Source organism: Lampetra fluviatilis, chromosome 2, assembly GCF_964198595.1.
Source record: "Lampetra fluviatilis chromosome 2, kcLamFluv1.1, whole genome shotgun sequence".
NCBI lineage: Eukaryota > Metazoa > Chordata > Hyperoartia > Petromyzontiformes > Petromyzontidae > Lampetra > Lampetra fluviatilis.
In genome coordinates, this window is record NC_136276.1 from 19,274,800 (window position 1) to 19,299,400 (window position 24,601).

Consider the following 24,601-nt stretch of genomic DNA (forward strand, 5'->3'; position numbering starts at 1 on the left):
TGTCGGGTCGTACTGCGTGTTGTTTGGCATGGTTGTCCGTCGTTTCGCTCCACGTATTGGCAGCAGGTTCTTCAGGAACTAGTGCAGTGTGCTAGCTACCATGCCACTGCACCAACCCTCGCCCTATATAGTTACATGTTAATTATATTATTTGAGTTCCGAATATCTTAACACAAGTAACTCGTATAGATTTGTTTGGGTGCAGTTTAAACATTTCCGGTCTGGAATGGAAATCTAATCATACAATCATTTCTACTTCCAAAAAAATGCTCGACAAAGTGTTTCTGCTATTTTGTTGTTCTTCAGATAAAAGAAATTAAGTGGAGAGATGTTGGAGGCTGGACGGGCCAGGGTGGATCCTTACTCGGAACAAAGCGGTACGTTGCCGTGTGTATTGTATACAGTGATGGATTTTTCTCCACTGCCTTCTGTTATAACAAAGTAGCTCCACAGAAGCAGGAGCCCTATAATACCTGTTATGCATGGTGGTCACCCATCCATGAACTTTCCAGGCTTCTGAGATTTGATGAGATCAGGTTTATTCCAGATAATTTAGCCCAAGGCATATGATAATGTATTAGATACAGGATTTGGCCAAATAATGATGCTCTTGTATTGATTTTAGTATATTTCTGGCTTCTGTGCGCAGGACTCTCCCAAGCAAGTATTTTGATCAAATCGCTGAAAAGATCCGTGAACACAATGTTAACGCATTGCTCATTATTGGTGGGTTTGAGGTGAGTTTTCCCAAAAATACTGCCATTTGCAAATATGCTTGGTTTTGATCATGTGAGTGGATTGTCATCATGCATAATTATCGTCGCAATTGTATATTATAGTATAATAAGTTAATCGCATTCCTCTCTGAATTTGTGCTTTGGTTTTATAGCAAGGCCAATCTCTTAACCCTTTTCTTAGATGTCTTGTTTATGCTTCTTTTGCACAATTCTTTCTCTTGAAACTTGAAAACTAACACTGTTGCTAACCCATTAAAATGGGATCGCACTGACGCAGGCTTTGCTCGATGACTCACTCCACCCGCTGGAGTCATCTGCTGCGTAGGAAAATTTGGATTTGATTATTTTTCAACAACATCTCTCAATTTGTCATGTAATGGTAAATTGTGAATGGTAAATTAATTGAAACTGCCAGGGGCTCCCGAGGGTTGCAGCACTGCACACAATCATCACCGTTACGAAACAGTCGACAAAAAAAAATCACCAAGTGTGCCCCTTTGCGTCTGCGTGTCAGTGCCAGGCCCTTCTGCTCCACTACCTCTTGTTCTGCATTCTCGCTCTGCCGCGCTTCCTCTCTCTGTCTCTCGGGCCGTGTGCGCCCTGCCCTTTTCCGCCGCCGCCTGCCGTCGCGGCATCAGGCTTTCCTCAGCGGCCTGGAGCTGGTGGAGGCGCGCGACTCACACCCGGCGTTCTGCATCCCCATGGTGGTGGTGCCCGCCACCGTGTCTAACAATGTGCCCGGCAGCGACTTTAGCGTGGGGGCCGACACGGCGCTCAATACCATCACGGACGTGAGTGCCACACCGCCGTTCGTTGGGAAGCATCGCGGTTGCTCTTTGGACCTCGCCCGTGGAGGCCTACCGCTCATTAAGGTCGCGCTCATTGCACACAAAGCTCTTGCTGCAAATAGACCACAAGGAGCATAAGCCATCACACGAACTCCGGTCATCCTCGCAGCGGCTATTGACTAACCATCGAACAAAGGCGGGAGCCCGCATCGCTACTTTGAGATGCGCTTTTGCGGCCGTCTGGAACACTCTTCAAATATTAGGAAGCCACTGGAGCTAAATACTTTTAAATCCAAATTAAAAACAAATTTCTTTAGAACTCATTTTTGTGTTTCGTTTGTTGTCCTTCCCTCGCCCCTGCATTTAATGCGGTTGGCTACACATACGGTGCGAAAGAAGTTCAACAAACGTACGTCTATTTGGCATGCATTGCAGGCGCATTAGTGCAAGCAGTAGCGTGGCCAATGAGCACGCACTTAAATGCGACTATGATGCCATTAAAGCATACGAGCCAGCGCAAATTCCAACCGCCAATTAACCTTTTCCCGTTCCGAGACGTCTGCAAGTTGCAGGCTGGGTGTCTTGTTCACCGTTGAATCTCGAAACGTGCAAGCGGTTTGGCGTTAATTTGATTTAGAGCGGCGTAGCGTTGTTGTTTTTAAAGACTTTGTACTCGCCACAGAGTACTGTAGCAACACTACCGCACACTCTATGATCGTTGATGCGAAACTGTGCCACACGCCCTCCCGCATGGCCCTAAGGGAGCCTTGGTACCGATTAAGTTATTTTATTTTTTCTTCCGATTCAGTTGCAGTGATGTACATCATCGGATATACGTGTGCATCACCGGGTTCATAGAGTGCTCTGCGCGCCAACCGCTACACTACCGCAAAGACACACACACATACGCACAACGCCGACGTTCACTCGTTTCATTGCATTCGGCTGAAGACGATCAACACTGGGTTCCGTTCAACAATAATCTCGGTAAGTGACCTGAGACCAAGGCTATCCGTTCCTCTGCGAAAGCAAATCCTGCGACCAGCCTCGCCTCGTGAGTATTGGCCTGTGAACCTTCTTCTCACCTCCTGCGCCTCCCCCCGTCTTGCTCTGGTCTTTTTTTCCTCCCGCCTTCATTGGCAAATGCAATCCACCACGCTGTGTTTGGTTTTTTTTTACTGTTATTTTATTATTGAATATTAACAAGAATATCTTTGCGGACTCTCATTATCCTCTCACTAATTGGGAAAGAAGCCAAAATGTTGAATATGATTTAATGTGTAATGAAAACTGCAGCGGTGCACAGCTGTAATCTGATGAGGGTGAAAGTTGTGTCACAGGTCCCATAGTGTAACGAGACACATTAGTAATATTATTAACCTGAATGATCACACAAATACAGTACAACGGTATCATGACCCCTTTAGCGCTGATTCGATTAGCGCTCGCTTCTCCAGGAACGCATCTTGAGCGCTAAGCCAGGTCTAAGTGCGTTTCATGAATAGAATGTGCAATACCAAGCTTTCAAGACTGCTACGCCAATAAACTAATGAAAGCGTGATTTGCTGAGTTTGAGTGTTAACGCCCATATCCTTCGCCATGGGCTTGTAAATTAATGCAAGATTTTATATTGCTTTACAAGAAAGCAGCTTAAGATTAAACAGCGCAGTTGCATCGTCGTGTGGATCACGCTCGGAATTTCATGGCAGTAAAGTGCAAGTAACTTGGAGGTTTAGAATAGAATGTGGCAACAGGGTTTTGTTTGTAGACATTGTGAAGAAGAGGAGGTTGGGATGGATGGGGCACTTGTACAGGATGGAGGAGCCATGTAGGTTATTGGCAACGTGTTGGACAATATCATTTGTTTGGGGAAATGCACCCATCGCTTGTCCATGACAAATACTTTCTCTGTGCGCAAACACACACTGTCATTAAAATCCGCAGATTCTACGTCCAAAGAGATTATATTACTAAACATCCATTTTTATCCTATCCAACCACTTGTCTTCCCTTCACTTCTGCAGTGGACTATCCTAGTTAAAGGTTTTTTATTCAGATGGATGGTGGATTGCATTTGTACTATTTCCCTGCTTCTCCATTACGCTTTTTCTAGTTGTGTGACGGTGACGCAGCCCATTGATTTTTTATTGCACAGTGACGGGTCTTAGCCAGACCAAAACCTTGCGTTTAAACGCGCGCGCGTGTGTGTGTGTCATGTTCCAATAACTGTACGAATAGAATTTTAGGGCAAGAAGTTATTGTCATGTCATTTTTAAGCACAAAATCAAGTTAGTAAATGACAAATCGATAACATAATCCAAGCCAGTGTCTCCTTGCTCAGACGAGTGTGGCTTGGTATACGCTACCCATCTTCCTGAGTGGCCGAAGTAAGCCAGTGGCGGAGATTCCCGTGCGCAGGTCAACCACTATTGTTGTCCCATGAAGTAGAATTAATTGTATTCATCCTGCACGTATACGTCACATTTTTATTAATGCTAATCACAGTTTTGCTTTGTAATAAAAAAAACACATGACCTCCAACGTGTTGATATCTGGCTAAGAGCTGTGATTACTTGGCACACTGAAGCCATTAGTGTGTGCATGTGCCACGCTGTAGGCATTTGAAGGGGCCATTCAGCTCCAAGAGGCGAGAGGTAAATATGAAGAGTTTTGCATTCCCATCTGCATGCTGCCCGCCACCATCAGCAACAACGTGCCAGGTTCCGACCTCAGCCTGGGTACAGACACAGGCCTCAACGCCATTGTGCAGGTACTCCCCGCGACCGCCGTGCGCTGCCTCCAAGCGCTCCCCCCCCCCCCTCCCCCTTCGTTTCTTCAGGGGCCGGGTTTTCCCAGCGGGCCTCGAGAAAAAACCTCGAACAGGACCATTGTGCTCGTTGTCCCATTGCGAGCGCACCGTGCCTGTCCGCCATCATGCTGTTGCTGGAGACGAGTCGTGTGCATCTGCGGTATCGCGCGAGTTACTAAATAAAAATTGAAGATGTGATTCATCATGGAAATCCTCTCCGAATGCAATTCAAATGTGGCTGATGGGATATGAGAAAAAAAAATAAGCGAAGGGATGGATATATGGAGATGAATTGGCTGCTGTATTTATTTTGCTTTATATTCTCCACAATTACGCGGGTGAATATTTTTTGTTACGTTTTTAAGTAAAATTTCATGACTGCGTTTCAGGCAACTTGTTTTGCATACTGTAATTGTGAGGCCTACAAAACTGGGCGTGTCTTTCTGCACACTCTTATAGTTGAAGCACAAGTAAATTCTGATTGAACATTAGAGTATTGAAAAGATTTCTGTACTCAATTTGCTATAATATAAAAGTAATTTTAGTTTAATCCAAAGTAATTTTTTTCAGACGTCCATCGCAGGATGCGTTTTGGACCGTGAAACACATCTGAGTGCATGTAGCCATGCATTACATAATTGCTTATGTGTCACAAAGTTTCGTATTCGGTTGAACTCGCAATTTACCACTCTAGGACTAAATTGCATTCATAAACCTTTAAATGGAGTGGGCATAAAATAAATGATCACTCACTCTCATCTGGGGAAAAAGCATAAATGGAATAAGTATAATGAAATGCTAAGTGCCCATTTGTTTTGGTCATTTATAGCGGCACTGCATTAGTGCAATTTATCCTCTATGAGTTCAATTTCACCATGAAGTTGGATATTGAATGCCAAGGTAAGATTTATTCTTGTTGTTAAATGGGTTCATTTATAAATGTAGTTAATGCACACGGGTTTGGAACTGCAATCATGGCTAACAATGTCCCTTGATGTGGGATTCGTTTTTGTTTTATAATCCATGTTAAAGATTGTACACTTAAAGTGGTTTACATTGGTTTGTTACTTGAAATGCTTTTAAACATTATACACTGAAAAAAAAGTCGTTTTAGAAGTTGGTCTTTGTCGACGGGTGGTGTTGGCTGCGGTGGACGATTGCTCAATGTCAGGACAGCGAGCCCCCCCTCCTCCCGTCCCGCTGAGGGTCTGGCTTCAATCCTGGCAAGGGCCACCACGCGTCCGTGATTAAACCGGGCGATCGAGTGAATAGCGCTTCGATCGTCTCGGCCTGGTCACCCGCGAGTGTTTGCGCAATAACGTCGATCGCAGCGAGGTTGTTTTTATTTCCTTTCTCTTTTTTTTCAATTCGGCCAAACACAAAGATTGAGAATTAATAATTTCCGTTAGATTGCTATGCAATGAACACTGCCGTAGCTGTGCTGTAACAAGATGCATGACAAGAGTGGTTAAGGGGTGGTTAAAGGGAATTTAGAAGTAGTAGTTCTGTGATGTAATGTTCCACAGGATGGTCTCCAGATATTGGTGCTTCTCTGAGTGTTTAAAATTAAAACTTGCTTGTTTCATGACCCAATGTTAATGCCACAATTTTGATATAATTAGGATTTAAAATAAAAAAAAATTGCCATATTATTTGGGTCTTTCGGTAAAGTCACGTAGATAGGTTCAAAGAAAATAACAAAAAACTACGACGTTTCGATGGCAACACAAGCGGTCGTCATCAGGAAAAGGGGGTTAGCTTCTAAAGGCAAACTGTTTATAAAGGTTTAAAATGGGCATAGCCCAAATGTCAGCAGCATGGGCGGAGCAGCTAATGTAAGTGATGGGCAGTGACCGCGATGGTGGTGGGTTTCCACCAAATAAAGGGCTGCCAGGTAAAAATTTGCATGTTTATGTAAGATCGGTGAGCGGCCTCCACGGCGAGCGCACTGAGGTGGCTATGTTAATGTGAGAGATTAGCATGTTAATGTGAGAGATTAGCAGGTTAACGTGAGATGGCAGAGCCACCGCCACGCCGAGGTGGGCACGCAAAGGTGGCTGTGTCGGTGTGAGGAATTTAACCTGTTAATGTAAAATCGGAGAGCCGAAAATTAACAACTAACATCGGAAGGTGGCAGGATGGGAACATCACAGCCAGTTATTCCTCAAACTGGTTGATAACGACCTTCCAACGATTGCTAAGTTTGTACCCATCTTCTCAGTTGAAACTGTGTCTGTTTGGTTGATGTGTAATATCGGAAATGTAAAAATGTTTTATGTGATGCACTTTTAAAAGTGTGGTAACCTTTTGAGTGTATATGTCTATAATATAATTTTAACAGATCTGTACATTACCCATTGGTGGATTAACTTTTGAAATACTGACCCAAGCAATATAAAATGTATGCATAGGGACTGGTGGAAAAAAAATGTCAGGATATATTTTGCATTATGTACTGAACGAAGGCAAAACTGTACAGTCCTAAAATGTAACGAACAATGTTAATGTAGAATGTAAAAGGACGTTTGTGTACAAACATAAATAACAACATAATCTATGGTGCATTATAAGTAACATAGTAGGTGAACATTCTTGGCAATGGCCTTTCCAGAGAAAAGCTTTTGAAGGGAAGACTCTTGCTTCGTGAAATCAATGCACTCGGGGGGGGGGGGGCTGAAGCTCCAACAATCGTCGCAAAGCCGCTGAGCGTTTCAACCCCCTCCCGTTCCCGCCAGACGTGCGATCGCATCAAACAGTCGGCCAGCGGCACCAAGCGTCGCGTGTTCATCATCGAGACGATGGGCGGCTACTGTGGATATCTGGCCAACATGGGAGGTCTGGCGGCCGGAGCTGACGCCGCTTACATCTATGAGGAGCCCTTCGACATCCGGGATCTGGAGGTAGCAGCGCTCCGTATCCCGAGGCAGGGAGAGGGGGGTGCCGCTCCAATGGCTCTTATCGGAGGGCAGCCAAACACGCTTCGGGTTCAGGCCCACCGAGGTCGCGTGCCACTCTGTGGACCAATCGCAGTCGTCTATTAATCGCACTTTTTTAACGAACGATAGTGGTCGCGCTTCCTCTGCACGAGTGGTAGGAGTGTGCCGCGTGAGAAGTGGCGGCGTGCAAAAGAAGAATGATTCATGGGAAATGCCGAGTGGCTTCTTGCATTTTGTAATCAATCCCGTTATTTATTTTTTCTTACTTTAAGCTACGATTTCGGGGTTGATTTGAAAAAATTATACGTGGAGTCTAGCCTTGGCGGGGAGGGTATGCAGACCAAGCAATTGTGCGTCGTGTTAAATTCTGACCAATAGCGTGAGACAAAAATGTATTCCACTGTATTTAACCGTTGATTTGTGGTTAGGATCAGGGTAAATGACATGCAGGGATTAAATGTAAAAATGCCGACATTGCCTTTTATTTAATCAAGTGGGTTGAAAGTTTTGGTGTAAAAAAAAACTCCAATCTTTCATGAAAAAACATGGGTTTATTCATGAAACCAATCACGGATTCCTGCCAAAAAAGGAAATGTGCCCAATCAGGCCTAGGTTTTTGCATTATGGAAATGATTGGAATCAACTGAGGGACTTGATCTTGGAATGTGGGAAAGCAATGATCATATCTTATTACTGCACTGCACATCACCGCACGTTCCCACTGAATCTAGCAGTGCCACTTTCATGTATGTGAAGGTAAGTTTTAGTGACAAGTCCTGTCACGCATATTGCATGTTAGCCAAGCTATTGTGCTAAACAAACACAAACATCCATTGTATGCCTGTTTAATGCTCAACAGAAACCAGCATCAATGGCAATCTGTCAATTAAAAAAAAACATTTAGCTACTTATAATTGCTGGGGCTATGTTTTGTTCAGAAAACTGGCCTTGGTTTTTATGTACCTTGAATAGGACATACTCCACCGTAGTTACGTTTCATATTTTCTTATATTCACGGTGGGTGAGGGTTATGTGCCCATACTTCACCACTCCGGTCAATGCGGATCGAGGGGTGGAGTGCAAAACAGAAATGGATTTGTCTGCACTGCCCTCTACTTCCCACAGCGCCCACTGCGATCATGCAATGGCATCTTCTTGGTTCTTTCGGTAAAGTCACGTAGAAGGAAAATAATAAAATAATAAAAATAAAACATAATAAAATAATTCTCACGACGTTTCGGCCACAACGCAAGCAGCCGTCTTCAGGTGGAGAACAGGTCTGTCAAGTAGACAGAGTCTGAATGTTCTCCACCTGAAGACGGCTGCTTGCGTTGTGGCCGAAACGTCGTGAGAATTATTTTATTATGTTTTATTTTTATTATTTTCCTTCTACGTGACTTTCCTGAAAGAACCAAGAAGATGAATCCCTGCATTCACAAAAGCTTTAAATCGTGCGATGGCAGTCGCTCATCCATCGTGCACCATCCACTCGCGTCCCCCGGGTGGTTACTCAAGCTGGGTCCACCGGGAATTTTGTAGCTTCTGTCACCTGTGGGCCAACAACAATTTGACTGCATTCACCTTGTGTGGACATTTTGTTTCAAAGAGAAGATGAAATTGTGTTCAATTTGACTCCTGGTCAAAGCCGGCCGCTTTTGTGTGCAGCAAAATGTAACGCAATGGCCTGCTTGCAGTCAGATATATTTAAGTGTATCAGATATATTTAAGTGTACGAGACTTTTTCAGACGTAGAAGTAAAACTCTTCCTCGAGGATTCTAGATTTGAAGCTTTCGTGACTGCAAGGATTCATATTCTTAGGTTTTTTCGGTAGAGTCATGTAGGTAAATTAATTTTAATTTTTTACCTACGTGACTTTACCGAAAAAACCTAAGAATATCTTCCTCGAGGATCATTGATGTAATGTTCACAGCTATAGCCAACATCATTGAAACCCATAAGGTTAAGAAAAGGTTTTTCAGCCTGTCTTGCTATGAAATGGCCAGCATCCTCCACTTTGCACCCATATTCACAGGCCATAAATATATTCTCGAGTTGTTTTGTTAAATTATTTTCTGCCCTATCGAGTGACAAATTAAGTCTGCCTCAAACTGCCATTTTGACGACATCACAAAGTGGTTCATGCATTTTATAAAAAAAAATCCATCTTGTAATGCAATATATTACATATGAACTTAGCGCCATCATTTACCATATAGATTCCATATATATATTATATATTGACCTCTTTATCACAACCCCCTGCATTATACATATTACTTACATTTAAAGAGACACATTCCTAACCACTTCTGTCAACGTTTTTTAAGCTCGTGTTGAGGCCTAAATGTAGAATCTAAATAATTAAAAGGTCCATAATCGGCTGCTGACCCGGTATCTACAAATGTAGTGTTTATAGAAAAATCAGGTAACATAACTCATTGCTACAACCCATCCCATCTCTAAAACCACAGTGGGGTTTCTTTAAGTGTTTGTATATCTGTGTGTTTATCCGATTCGGCAAAGCTCGAGGAAAAGCACCTCCCCTGCACCTTCCTGGAACGCTCAGTGAATGTATCCCGCGAGAATTAACACACTCTGTTACTTCCCCTCTCTTTACGTTTACGTAACGTTATGATTATGGCCTTTTATCAAACCCTGTGGGCTTCTGCTGTCTGCCTCCGCGCTGCCTTGATTGTATTAGGCAGCAGCTACCTCAGCATCTGTCAGCCACCTTCTATCAACATATCTGCAGGAATACCAAACACACTCCTGCTGACTCGCCAGTTTTCAGCTGTTTCACTGCTGCTTCGACGTGGAAGGTTATCACTTCTCTCTCCAGCTCTTTAGTCTTTGCCACGTTTTGCAAATCCACTGCTCGGGTTGGCCCGCTGTTGTTTGTTGCTTTCTTATTAGGGCCATCATTTGCCGTGTGGATTCATCTATTCTGCACCAGTTTGAGGACTATTGATTTTGGATACAGTTGCATGTAAAGAGGCCACTCGAGTCCAACAGTGGTTTTTCTAATGTCCCGTCGCAGCTGAACACAAAAACTGCAGCCAGCCATTAAAGTAATTAACTGAACGAGCCAAATACATCTCGCATTGACACAGTGAACAATGCGTTTACACAGGGAACATTTGTTACATGTCTTCGAGCGGAAGTTAAGACACAGTAGCATTCATTCTGCTCTGCCACTTTTGCTAAAACGTTATGAATTTTCTGGGCAATGGGCCTTCCAGAGAAAAAAAGCAGAATACGGGTCTGTTAAAATATTACAGCCGTGTCCGTACGAAGCACCGAAACATCAGCCAAATCTGTGCAATTACTTTGTTATCTTTCCTCCCATATCCAAAAGCCATCACATAACTCGTGTCATGTGAAGGTTGTCTTCAATAAAGGTACATGCCACTGTTTCTGTAATGTAAAGGATGCAAGTAACATAAAATCAATAGGTAAAGATGTAAATGCTGCAAACCAATGAATTTGTAAGCAATTTGTTTTGTGCCACATTATTTATTTGTTACCCACCGTAACCGACCGAGCAAAATCCTTCCCACGATATTCATGCCCTCGCTTGTCTGCGTCAGGCCAACGTTGAGCATTTGGCGGAGAAGATGAAGACGGGCATTCAGCGGGGGCTTGTTCTGAGGTGAGATGTCAGCTTCTCCTTTAAACGTGATTATGCTGGTGAGGTTTACTTTCGGTCGTATTATGTATGCATGTAATTATCTCTGTGTGTGCCGCGTCCTTTCTCAAAGACGTTCGTGATCACGACGCGATTATGGTTATTGTCATATCTGTTGATGGCAATTAGAGCTGGCTTATATGATTACGTGAGCAATCGATCACTGTACGGGTTATTGGTACGAGTGATCGACTTATCGCACGAGACGAAAATACTTTGGAGGAAATGTCTCAAGTCTGCCACATGTGCCGCTGGATGGGAAGTGATGGGCGGGGCTTGGTGACATCATCAGGCATGTTGCTTTGAGCTTGGCTTGTATGGGCTCTGTCGAATGTTAGGACAATCACCATTTTTAAAAGGGCCCAAGTAATCAACTCCAAAAATTTGAAAAGTTTAAAATCGATAGATGATTGATGTAATTTAATAATCGTCGCAGCTCTAAGTGGAATGCAATTACTGAAGTCCAAATAAAGCAAACCTGCATTTTGTGTTTGCTATAGGTACTGGTAATGATGTTTCTGACTAAAATCTTGCATGGCATAGGCAAATACTAGTGGGGCTCGTGTCTTATGTAATTATGGCTTGTTGTTTTCTGGGCATTATGAAAATTGGTCGGCAAAAACATAAATCTTAGTGGCGCTACTAAGATTAGCTCTGCAGTTGTATAATAACTTCCAGCAACACGGGACTGTGAGTGCTGCGTATACTTCAATAGCGGCCACAAGCTAGTTATTAATTGAATGCCGGTACTCCATCAAATGTTTTACATGTGGAGCCGCTGATTTTGGGTGATTGCTCCGTCAATGTGAATGATGTTGCAGTAGCAATGGCAGTCAATGTGGGAAGAGACAAATAATAGTTTACAGATTCTGAACTTGCATTCACGTGATGGCATTCTTTGTACAATATGCAGCGGTTGTCATCTGGGAATATTGAAAACATTTTGGGAAATTACCATACTCTGGGCGCAGTGGTGGCGAGATGTTAGCTCCCTCGCCTGGTATGCAGGAGCTCGTGTGTTTGATCCCAACCCTGACGCCTGCTGCTGTATATTTGGTGGTCTGCATGTTTTCTCTACCCTTGGTCATGTGGTTTTTCTATGGGTCCTCTGAGTTTTCCCTGCACATTTAGAAGTGTGCATTTACAGTATTTGGCTGCTATACATTTCTATATGATCAGCCACTTGGTTGAGCTATCATTTGTGGCCAGGTTGCTTCTGAAATAGAGTTATACAGCTCAGTGGCCCTTACCTGGTCAAATAAAAATCGTTAACTCTTTGAGGAGGTTCCGTGTTTATATGCTACACCATTCTTCCTGGGTATTTGGTAACCCAGTGATGCGCAAGCGCAAATAAAAAAAACCGAACACATACATCGATACCACTGTGTGTGGCCTTTAAGGAAGAGTTTTTTTGGAGGTCACGTTTTGGACAATTGCCCTCCTTTCTCAGAGGAAATGGATGGATGTGGTGAGTTGTTACAATTCTTGCTGGGCGTCTTTGCATTCGCTTTCTACAGGGAATCTAAAAGTAGCCTTGCAGGTGAACGGTCCTGTGTATCGCAGTGATATCGGTGTGTTCTGGTGTGTCCTGCCGTCCGTGCTGCGAACTTTCCCGCTTGCTATGCTTGAGTGGAACTGTGAAAAACAGCACGTGTCTTTCTTTTTTTACATATAATGCCTCACGAAATAATTTATCCAGGTTAACAAATTACTGGTCATGTAATGGTTCAGCTTGTTAATGCATTGGCTGATTTTTTTTTTTACTGGATTTTCCCTAGTCTTTATGTATTATGAATGGGTTTCTGTTGAGTAATCTATAATGTGTGATTGACTGTGCCACAGCAGAAGAGTCTAATTATGTGTTGTTTTTATCTCGGGGCAATTATTAACTTATTCACCTGCAGCAGCACCAGCATGAAATTGATTCAATGCCTTGTAGACAAAACAACTTTAATTGTGTAAACATTCTTGGCACATATACACGCTAGTTTTTTTTCTTCAATCCTTTCGAAAATACTTTATTCAACTGGAACTAATTTATATCTGCCTCCGGGAAGGAGGGTTTTGCATTGGGAATCGCTCCAGAATTAGGAGTGCAGAGCTTGAATCATCGAATGACTCTGGGACCCTCCTAATGATGGTTTAAATGAAAGGAAAAAAATGCACACAACAATTTTTCAAACCAGTGGGGTTTTTAATTATATATATATTTTTTTAATCTAAGGAAATGTTTAATTGTTGTACTTCTAAACGGATTTCATTAAAACGTAACGTGGGTTTGTTTTTAGCTCCCCTTAAATGCAATTGTCGATATTGTTTGTGAAAATTGCCTCGACATTAATTTAATTTTAAGATTATTACATTTTGGGAAGCGTCATCGATGTGGTTTAATGTCTTTTGTTTGTCATGATATATCAAGTTTCTTCCTTCGATGACAAAAAAACCACCCCTACGATTCGTTTTCAGTTGTAATCCAGTGTACGCCAGTGTCATGGCCACAGTAGCCTGTTTTTTTAATGAGTAACGGTATATTCCTTGAAAAAAAAGCTATCTACACGGAGCTTAAAGCTTCCATTTGGTGTAAATAAACACATTTACTCATAATTAGTTAGGTGCATGTTGTGTTCCGATACCCAGTATAATATCCCCTTTTATCGTGAACATTTCCCCACAGTGTTTACATTTTGGATATAAAGGCAGAGCCCCATTAAACACTTGCTTTATGGAGATGATTGAACAGCCATCATGAAACACCACCGTCCTTTGTATGTACGTATGTTGAAGTTCATACGAGCAGTTCTAAATAAATTCGTTTTTTTTCATCTACGCTTAAAAGTGCAGCGCTCCGTCGACACATTTCACCGATAACGAGGTGACGTCTTCCTCGCCTTGCAGAAACGAGCTGTCTAACCCCAACTACACGACGGACTTCATCTACAACCTCTACTCGGAGGAGGGAAAAGGGGTGTTCGACTGCCGCAAGAACGTCTTGGGTCACATGCAGCAGGTGAGAGCATTGGCGCGTCGCTGCGGCAAAACGGTGACGCGCTCGGGGCAGAGAATAAAGAAATAAATAAAAAAATGTAATAATCTTAAAATTAAATTAATGTCGAGGCAATTTTGTTTGGGTGAAAAGGTAAACGCAGTTTCATATTCTTGGGTTTTTTCGGTAAAGTCACGTAGGTAAAAAATTTAAATTAATAAAAGTAAAATAATAAAATAAAAATCACGACGTTTCGGAGGCAACACAAGCTTCCGTCTTCAGGTGGAACCGTCACAGCACGCTTGCTGTATCACGAAAGCTTCAAATCTAGAAGTAAACGCAGTTATTGTTTCGTTTTACAGCTTTCGTGACTGCAGGGATTCATATTAATAATATTATTTCCCTTCTACGTGACGTTACCGAAAGAACCAAGAATATGCAGTTATTGTTGTTATTTCGTAAATCAACCTTGAGTTAAAGTCTGCCGTGGCTGCGACATTTTACCCCGTGGGTGTTATCGTACAAGATGACCGGGTTTGCATTTCTGTGTGAAGTGGAGTTCTCTGGTTTGCAGTCCAATCATCTTGATTCGTACTTTTTGTTCGGTGGATGAGGTTCCCCCACCCCCCCCCCTATTATAACCAGATGGTATGTTAATTAGTAAAAGCGGCACACTGAAAGATGCTTCCTCATTTTTTTGGAGAACTTAATTTATCTTAAACATTGGACACGTAACAAGCGGGGTGAGTATTCCTTGCATGGTTTTTCATGTACGTGGTAGATGTAGAGTCAAAAATTAAATCGCATTTAATCGAGTGATCACATGCTTGACAGTGAAGGCTCATGGTTTGCCTTGTTTACTTTTAATCTTGTATTTGGGAAACGGATTACGTGCCATTTTGCCGACCAAAGGTTTGTACACGAAGCCATACAAATATACAAACACAGACATAATTTCAACCGTGATGATGGTTACAAACTGAGTAATCATTGGAAAGATGTGATTAACCATGCAAAAAAGATTTAACTACACTTATTTGGACCATCTTATTTGACAGACAACTATTACAGGTTATTGATAGACAGCCAGGCTTGTTTTACCATGTTTAGTTGTTTCTTTTTTCACACTATTGTTATGTAGGCCAGGCTTAGTCACAAACCGTACCTCTCCATAACAAAGGGTCAGCCTCTTAATATGAATAAAAAGTGTGCCGTACTTGGCCCTTCCCCCCTCTCCAACCATCATATATACGGAGTGGTAGCTCTTGTAATCTCTCATTTACTTGATACAGCTGTCGTGGCTGTGACGGTTCCACCTGAAGACGGAAGCTTGTGTTGCCTCCGAAACGTCGTGATTTTTATTTTATTTTACTTTTATTAATTTTAATGTTTTACCTACGTGACTTTACCGAAAAAACCTAAGAATATGAATCCTTGCAGTCACGCAAGCTTCAAATCTAGAACCTTCGTCTATTGTGTTTTTTAATTTCCTTATTACCTTTAATTGTCTGGGGCAGGGCATTAATCCATACTGGTAATAATGTTTCTGGTTTTTTCTCCCCACGTGCATTTAAGGGTGGCGCTCCATCCCCGTTCGACAGGAACTTTGGGACAAAGATCGCTGCCAAGGCCATCCAGTGGCTCACGAAGAAGCTCACAGAATGCTACCGCCACGGTACGTTGCTAATGAGACTTTCAGACAAATTAGGAGGCCATTTCTAAACCATAACTATTTTTTTTACTTTACCAGGTAAGGCCCACTGAGCTATGTGGCTCTTTCAGAAGCGACCTGGCCACAAATAAAAGCTCAACGAAGTGGCTTATCACGAGGACATTTATAGCAGCCAAATACTCTAAACGCATGTTTCTAAATGTGGAGGGAATAACCGGAGGACCAGGAGAAAAATGCACACGATCACGGGGAGAGAGAACATGCAAACTCCAAATATATAGGCATCAGGGTTGGGATCAATGACCTCCTGTATACTAGATGAGGGAGTAAACGTATCGCCACCGCAGGGTACGAGAGAGACATTCTGATAAACAGGAAGCCACCAGGGTGAAAGAGTTTTCAGCACTATCGCTGCTTTCTTGCCGAAGATAGAATGCCAATGATATAACCATAAAAGTCATCCTAATTCTTAGGACTCTCTTTCAGAAGGGTCCTGGACTGGAATTTTTGGCCAATATTATTTTTAAATGTGCATGTGTCAGGCAAACAGAATGACTGGGGTCAAGCCACACACGAGTGAGTGGACAACACTTAAAGCCTTGCAAAGATGCAGTCAATTAAAAAGACAGATGGGATCCAGTGAGTGGACTAATCCCATCTACATCTGTTGCTGTTACTCCCTTCCCCTGGCACCTTGCAGCCCTCAGCATATGCAATGCTTTACAAAGCCGTGGGAATGGATTGCCTTTGGAAATAACCTTTCACGTGTCATCTTGATTGAATGTGCATGTAATCGTTTACATTTACGGGGGTGTGCTATTTGAAATGGACACACTTATAATATTTAAATTCGTAGGCAATGAGGAGGGCACTGTTGTTCCATTGGAACATTTTGTAGGAACTATTCTTTGATGAGCATTGCATTGTCTCCTTTGTTAAAACTTGTCAAGTGTTATTTACGTATTTATTTTTGATGTTTTACCGCTTAGCTTGAACATATTTTCCAGGGGTTCTAATTTTTTTTAACATAAAATGAAAACAACATGTAAGAATGACTTTGTCACACTAATATGGCATTGGTGATACTAGTTCCATAAGAGATATTTTGTGTTATTGTTTCTTTGCAAGGCGGTTTTGCAAAGCAGTCGTATTAACGAGGGGTTATTAACGTATGACAATGTTGACATGTTTAAATTATACTCTTGAAATTTGCATTCATACTAACACTCTTCTTCTCTCCCTTTCTAACCATTCACGGAGACAGATAAAGGTAAATTGAATTAATTTTGTTCAACCTACTTACATCTTAAATCTGTGTTGGGTAACACAGATTGATCGGTCATGACCTGCATAATTGCCGCAGCTCGGTTCGGGTACAGTGTCGCATAGAACAAGCCGCATTGTTGCCCCATTATACACACACACACACAGGGTACACACACACATAGGTACACACACACACCGGTACACACACACACAGGTACACACACACAGGGTACACACACACACAGGTACACACACACAGGTACACACACACAGGGTACACACACACAGGGTAGACACACACAGATACACACACACAGGGTACACACACACAGGGTACACACACACACAGGTACACACACACAGGGTACACACACACAGGTACACACACACAGGTACACACACACACGGGTACACACACACACAGGTACACACACACACAGGGTACACACACACACAGGGTACACACACACACACACACGGTACACACACACGGTACACACACACGGTACACACACACACGGTACACACACACACAGGGTACACACATAGGGTACACACACACACAGGGTACACACACACACAGGTACACACACACAGGGTACACACACACACAGGGTAGACACACACACAGGTACACACACACACGGGTACACACACACACGGGTACACACACAGGTACACACACACACAGGTACACACACACACAGGTACACACACACACACACAGGGTACACACACACACGGGTACACACACACACGGGTACACACACACACAGGGTACACACACACACGGGTACACACACACACAGGTACACACACACAGGTACACACACACAGGGTACACACACACGCGGGTACACACACACAGGTACACACACACACGGGTACACACACACACAGGTACACACACACACACAGGTACACACACAACAACAACAACAACAACCGCCATTCGCCACTAAGTGGCGGCGACGTCACCACGACGCCCGTGCCAGGCCATGTGCACCCCGAGGCCACGTGAAGCGTCGAACGCCCGCTGGCAGGAGGCCACGCATCCTACGGCATTCTGGAACACACACACACACAGGTACACACACACACGGGTACACACAGGTACACACACACACAGGTACACACACACACGGGTACACACACACACGGGTACACACACACACACAGGTACACACACACAGGGTACACACACACGCAGGTACACACACACAGGGTACACACACACATTGCACACGACCAAGCAATTCGTGAACCTGAACTTTACCAGTCGGGTCAAAGCGTCTCAGTTACGCAACATGGTCTTGTGGCTCCTCCCCCCCTGGCCGGGTCCTCACTCGCGCCGCTGCGAGATTCCAGCGAGCAAAAGAGGAACCGAGCTCAGGGGCCGTGTGCGCCGACTGCACCGCGTTCACTACGAACATCGCGTTGTTCGTCCTTCCAGCGGCCCACGGTGCCTCGGTGGTGCATTCTGTTCTCCTGTTACAACGCGTGGTTTTCGTAACGTTAATTGGGTATAACGCGATTAATGTATTGGGGAATTAATTTTTTCTAAAACGTGGATGCGGATTAAATATAGCGCGATCGAGTGAACGGAACCACGTCGCACGAGTGGCGATGAGCAGTCGTGTACGGCTGCCTCGGCGTAGCACAAAGGCGGGATGCTGCTGGATGCTCCTAGATGCTGCCCACGTCTTTGTTCAGTGTGCATACGCATCTCGCGTGTTAACAACGCGATTTTTCCATCACGTGGTGTCCTTCAGGAAGGCAACTACTACTGCGTTGTAGGAGAACAGACTGTATTGGCGACCGGCCATTGATCTGCCAGAGAATGCCCCCCCAGCCCCCAGCCCCCCAGCCTCTTTGAACTTTGCAACGGCATTCTGGAATAGCTGCTGCAGTTTGACTTTCAGCAATTTGCTTGGCACCTATTCCTGCACGCTGTGCACCACGAGTGTACAACCATTGTCAGTCCTGAGCCAACGGTGGAGATTCCACATTCCCGTGTGAGTGGACCAGTTTCTCTGGAGAACAACCACTCAAAGCGGTACTCGCTTTATTGTCAACCATTGGGGAATGATGATGAGCCGAGTTGACCCCTCACATCTTCCAAGTGGCCGTGGTGCTTTCGAAGGCTCGCATTTAAATCCTGCTACATGTTGGTGGAGAAAAAAAAAATCGTAAATGTGCCTTAGGACTTTATCAGACCAATATGCTGCACAGCAGCAAGCCTGCATGTAATAAGAATAAAAATCTTTATTTTTAGAGTGTCTTTCATACTGCAACGTTCAAGGCGCTCGACACAAGTTAAGATAAAACAAACGTGTACAAAGACGAATGTAAAAACACTCGTGAAGTAATGAATATACATAGCGAGAAAAAACAATGCATTAAGCGTTAATATAATCATAATGTGCCAGAATAAAATCAGAAGGCGAAATTATAAAAACACAGGTGTGTCCCGGCTTTCATATGCATCAGTAGATACATTCATCTGTTGGCTACTTTCATAAACGGCTGCACACACACACACACCAGGCAAGCATTTAGCCATTGTGTACTCAAGTTCAACGCTTGAGAATCGGCAAGGTTTTTGGTTTAATGCTCTGACAATGAAACAAGAACTCAGCCGTGGTGCTATCGCAAACTGATGCAGAATAAATTGATTGCTAGATTAAAGTAATGTTTTTTTTTTTCTCCGAAGGCAACGTAGCCATCGCGTGTGTGGTTTTTATTTTATCTTAAACTCATTTCTCACATCAAACTGTAATTAGCCCGGTGGGGCTCGTGTCCACCATTCCATCCAGATGTTATGCTAATGAATATGCCTCCCACACCACCTCTCCTACGTTACCCACAGCATGTTGGGACCCTTTGGGATTTCCCGCGGCTTAACCTCTCAAATCTGGCGCGCCGTTACACGTAGTTTTATATTGTTTCCGCCCGTACGCTGCGTGGGGCGTGAGCAACTTTGCGCGAGGCAACTTTTGATATTTGCGTTGATCAAAAACACACCACGGTTTGACTTGCCGAAAATGTGCAATGTTAATATTTACAAAGTCCCGAGTATAAGTTTCGCGCTGAAAATTTACGACCATTCGGAATAAAAACGGGAGGAGGAGGAGGAGCATTGGGTGCAGTGGTTAGCACACTTGGGTTAATTCCTTGGACATAGCAAACATCGGTGGCGAGTGGTATCTGAACTAGCCCTTGCACTGACCAGTGTGGTGAAGTATGGTCAAACAACCATGACGTGACATTTTAATACAACAGTAGATTGATAAGGGACTTGCAGGCTTGTTTGGTTTTTTTGAATCGACGTTCAGGTGCCGCGTTGATGCGCCGTACGTGATTTCACTGAAGTTGCACTTTCGGAAATGTAAGCTGATGATAAATCACAAAGCTCTTCACATTTGCTTCGATGGAGCCTGTAAGATGGTGCTATGAATTCGTGCTGTGTATATTTATCTATAACAAGCATTATGTGGCTTACCGCCAGGTATGTTTCGGAAATGTAAGCTTTTACAGCTTTTACTTAATGGAATTCAAATCGGTCAATGAAAAATGGTAAGAAACGGCATTGTAATGGGAGGGCTGTACTTGTACCCTTGCCGCATGCTCGCAGTGGTTGTCTATCGTGCTGTGTATGCGGTGTGTGTGTGTATCCCACACGACTCAGCCTCAAACGAGTACCCTGTGCAGTGTATAAACATCGCCACTCAGGAGACAGCGTGGTGCTGGCCACCCACGCCTCTCGTGTGCCGTGCCGGCCTTCATAGGTGCTCGCTAACGTCACTTGTCCCAAGAGGCTGTTGCAGGATAGATATATACGGAGGATCTTTGTCTTTGTACTTTTTCCCAGGACATGTGTTCGCGAATTCCGATGAGTCGGCCTGCCTGCTCGGGATGCGCCGGCGTGCCCTTGAGTTCCAACCACTGGTGACGCTCAAGTCCGAGACCGACTTCGAGTGAGAGATTTTCACACATTCATTCAGTCATCATCACCTCCAACATTGGGGCTCATCGAGGTTCCGTGCCTGCACGTTTACATTTTTCCATGAGCAAAAATGTAATGCACGTTTTAGTGTTTCCCACGGCTATTTTTTGGAAACTCTGGATGGAATTCTCTTGGGGCGAATTGTATAGTTACATTCATGCACGTGCCAATGTCTTCACAGTCACTTGATTTCATGCGTCGGTGTCAGTAGACATTAGATTGAGATGGCCAAAGCTCTAAACCAAATACCAACAATGGAAATGCCTCAATGTCCAGAAGCATCTGTACATTTGCCTCATTGGATTTGACATGCCGTACGAAAGAAGAAGATTGAATGACAATTTGCCAAATTGATTTCCGTGCTCTTAATGAGCATTCAGTCGGTGCTTACATCCTGTTGACAGCCCTGAGCCTCTGGTGGAAATTCCACATTCCTACGATGGAAACAAGTCTCCGGTAGGACCACCACTGTTAACTTTCCCCGCAAAGTCAACAGAGGGATAATGAGCTAAATCAATCCCCAAAATTGGACTTGAACACGCAGCCTTCTGATTGCGAGCACCTCTTTCTAATGCTGAGCAATCTGGCTGGATTTGGACGTAAATTATAAATATCATTATCATAGACAATGAAAATGTCCCACTTATATCACGCGTTATTTTGTATTCGGCAATGTATTCATCAACGGTGTACATAACAAGGTAAGACTGTTTTAAGAACGTAAAACGTTTTGTCAGTTCTACGGCAAACCGAGATCCTTAATGTGTCAACGCGGAATCCGCATTGACACGTTCAGGGCTTCGTTTAATTTCTCGACGTCAGTTTGCTGGCCTAACCTTAAAATTGCAACCGTAGAATCGAAAGATTAATGCAAGGTATTGAAAAGGGTGTAAAAAATTGTCCGTTTTAAACTGCAGCAGATGAATGCTAAGATGCTAGATTCTGCTCGTGATTTATGTCCCTTTCAGTTACTTTACGTTCGGCATTTAATGTAATTATGCAGAATTATAAAGTTGCGTGGTTAGCATTTGCACTGCTCTTTCCGCACTTTTATATCACGCGGTGGAATCCAGGGCGGTAAATCTAGCACCACCGTGGGTCACCAAGTACAAGATTTAGCGGCATTGCGCTTGACTTATTGATCAAACCTTCTCATCTGCCGTTCGTTAAGGTGAGACTCTCATTAATCGAGAATCAAATCAATTGAAATCCAAGAGCTGAAATAACGGAAATGTTTTTTATTCGTGATGAATCAAATATTGGACTGCCAATGCCTTCTGAGATTGGTCACTCGAGTTCTGTACTTAGGTTAGATATGCTTGGGGGTGGGGGGGGCTATTGTTGTTGTTTTTTGGGAGCTCGGGGCATTTCCGTGCATTTGGAGCAGGCGAATGCAGACACGTGTGTATGGGAATATTAGTGGTGAGGAATTGTGCCAAGGCAAGGACTGTCCATCCGTGCACAAAAAAGGCAGTTAGCGCGCCGTAGCGATTCATGCAGAAAATTAAAGCAGAAACACTCCATCATGTAGCACAGCCCTGGGAACCTGCGTTCATTGTTGGTGCCTAATGGAAGTAACATGTTAAGTGCAATTGGGCCTCTCTTGCTGCTCTTGCTGCTGCTGCTTCTTAACCAGACGCTGAGTAATATTAATGGCGCGGCGCAATGTGCATTCTGTCAGGCACCGCATTCCAAAGGAGCAGTGGTGGCTGAAGATGCGTGCGGTGCTCAAGATCCTGGCCAAGTACAAGGCGAGCTACGACATCTCTGACGTGGGGCAGCTGGAGCACCTGGCCATCCGGCGCTAGGTGTCTCACCCGACGTTCACCTTGCCACCGCTCACCCCGACAGCACCCGAGGACACAAACCTCCAGCCACCACCACCATCACCACCACCATCACCACCATCACCACCACCACCATCACCACCATCACCACCACCATCACCACGTACAACTGGCCAGAGGCACAGCGCCCCGTTCCCTCCGTGTCCGTCTCGTGTGCGGTCGCTGCTTGATCGTGCGGTCCCTTATATCATTCCTCCACTCTTTGTGTTCACTCCAGAACGTGTTCCACCTCTCAACGGTCACGGTGTGTGCCGGTGATATATGCCTTGTCTGTGTTGTACTGCATTACTGTAATGTCTTGTGTGTGACGTGCGGGGGGTGTTGCTGCTGCTGCGGCGTTGAGGAAGTGCATGCACGAGAGATTGAGGTGACCCGTTAAGTCGAGGATGGCAGATTTGATCAATGATGAAAGAAGCTTTCAGTGTTTGTTTTAGGAGGTGATGTATTGCAGCTTTCCCTCCAGTGGTTACGTCACTAAGCAAGAAATGTGACTTGAAAAAAAAGGAAATAATAAAAGAATGTTTTAAAGTAATGTTGATCAGCTTTTTAAACCAAATTTGAGTGTTTATGATAGAATACAAAACAATATAGTGAGACTGACAAGTCCTGATGGCTAAATTAAAAAAACGAATATAAAGCCGTGATAATACGGGAGAAAAATTGTGAGCTTGTTGTATGTGTCTCTTAGTTTAAAGTCTAATTTCCTGTACCGTTTCTGAACGCTTGTCAATCAAAATAAATGTATGCATTTAATGAAAGTGTACACTGTTTGAAATTTATTTTTCTTCACGGCTAAGATCTGTTTGGGGGAGAGTGGTGGCTAAAACACGTAGATATTTTATTGAAATTGGTTGGTATTTTTTAAAAATTGTTTTCCTCCCCCTGAATGTACTGGACACACTCTTTTACGAAACATTCTATCAGCAGAAATGTCCCCTATTATAAATAACTTGACCATCCTGCCAGTTACATTTAAAATAAAAAAAACGAGAGTGTTTACCCACGCAAGAGTGTAGGGCAGGGATTAGTATGTTTTTCAGTACCATATATAACGTAAAGAGTGGTAAACTTCACATTTGTACATGTTTCCCATAATTGCTTTATTTTTCAAGTTAATTCACCCATTATGTTTAAGCTGCAGGTGTTGAAACAAAAAACACATTGTTTATGTGCACGACAAAATTAAAAGCCGCAGAAGCAAATAACGCTTAAGTGCATTGCAAAATCAAATGTTCCTTTACTGGCCACGAGAACCAACAACCGTCGGCCTAGCAACAGGCATCCCCAGCAATGGCTGCTCCACACAGCCATAGAAGGGCATCGGGGAGCATGGCGATTGAATGAGATAATCACGATAAACACGTTCCTTCGGAGTGGGCAGGTAGGAACTTGGTTGGACAGCGTATTCGTGCACGACAAACAAATATGCACGACAGAGACAAATAATCCCTGGTGGGCAGTGTGGAACCTGTTGTTCCTCTACCTGTATACAAGATAACTTGACTTGAGGGAGCCAGGCAGCCAGCCAGGTAGCCAGCCCCCTTCACTATCGGCTCCTCCCCCTCACTTAGGCACCTCCCTTTACCCCCCCTCCCTTAGGCCCCTCCCCTGACCCCCCCCCTCCCTTAGGCCCCTCCCCTGACCCCCCTCCCTCAGGCCCCTCTGCTGACCCCCCCTCCCTTAGGCTCCTCCCCTGACCATCCCCCCCATATCCTTAGGTCCCTCCCCTGACCCCCCTTCCCTTAGGCCCCTCCCCTCTCCGTACCCGGCAGTAGGTCTCCACCAATCAAAGAGCTGTTTATATTATATATATGTATGCACGACAGACAGACAAAAAATCCCTGGTGGGCAGTGTGGAACATTGTTCCTCC

At 44.0% G+C, this 24,601-nt stretch overlaps 1 protein-coding gene across 6 annotated transcripts in view; it reads left to right on the forward strand.

Moving 5' to 3' along the window:
• LOC144943863 (ATP-dependent 6-phosphofructokinase, platelet type-like) overlaps positions 1–24,601 on the forward strand; it is a 339,772-nt gene that overhangs the window by 50,059 nt on the left and 265,112 nt on the right. For 2 of the 6 annotated variants that reach the window (XM_078871710.1, XM_078871725.1), the window contains 9 exons: positions 307–377; positions 650–737; positions 4,143–4,295; positions 7,070–7,234; positions 10,859–10,920; positions 13,852–13,963; positions 15,515–15,614; positions 20,749–20,854; positions 22,565–23,488. In XM_078871710.1, the coding sequence (XP_078727836.1) occupies positions 307–377; positions 650–737; positions 4,143–4,295; positions 7,070–7,234; positions 10,859–10,920; positions 13,852–13,963; positions 15,515–15,614; positions 20,749–20,854; positions 22,565–22,691 (984 nt within the window). In that variant the 3' untranslated portion in view covers positions 22,692–23,488. Of the gene's footprint in view, positions 1–306; positions 378–649; positions 738–1,375; positions 1,529–4,142; positions 4,296–7,069; positions 7,235–10,858; positions 10,921–13,851; positions 13,964–15,514; positions 15,615–20,748; positions 20,855–22,564; positions 23,489–24,601 lie in introns of those variants that run through there. The other 4 variants (XM_078871702.1, XM_078871718.1, XM_078871742.1 and 1 more) reach the window with 3 other exon arrangements.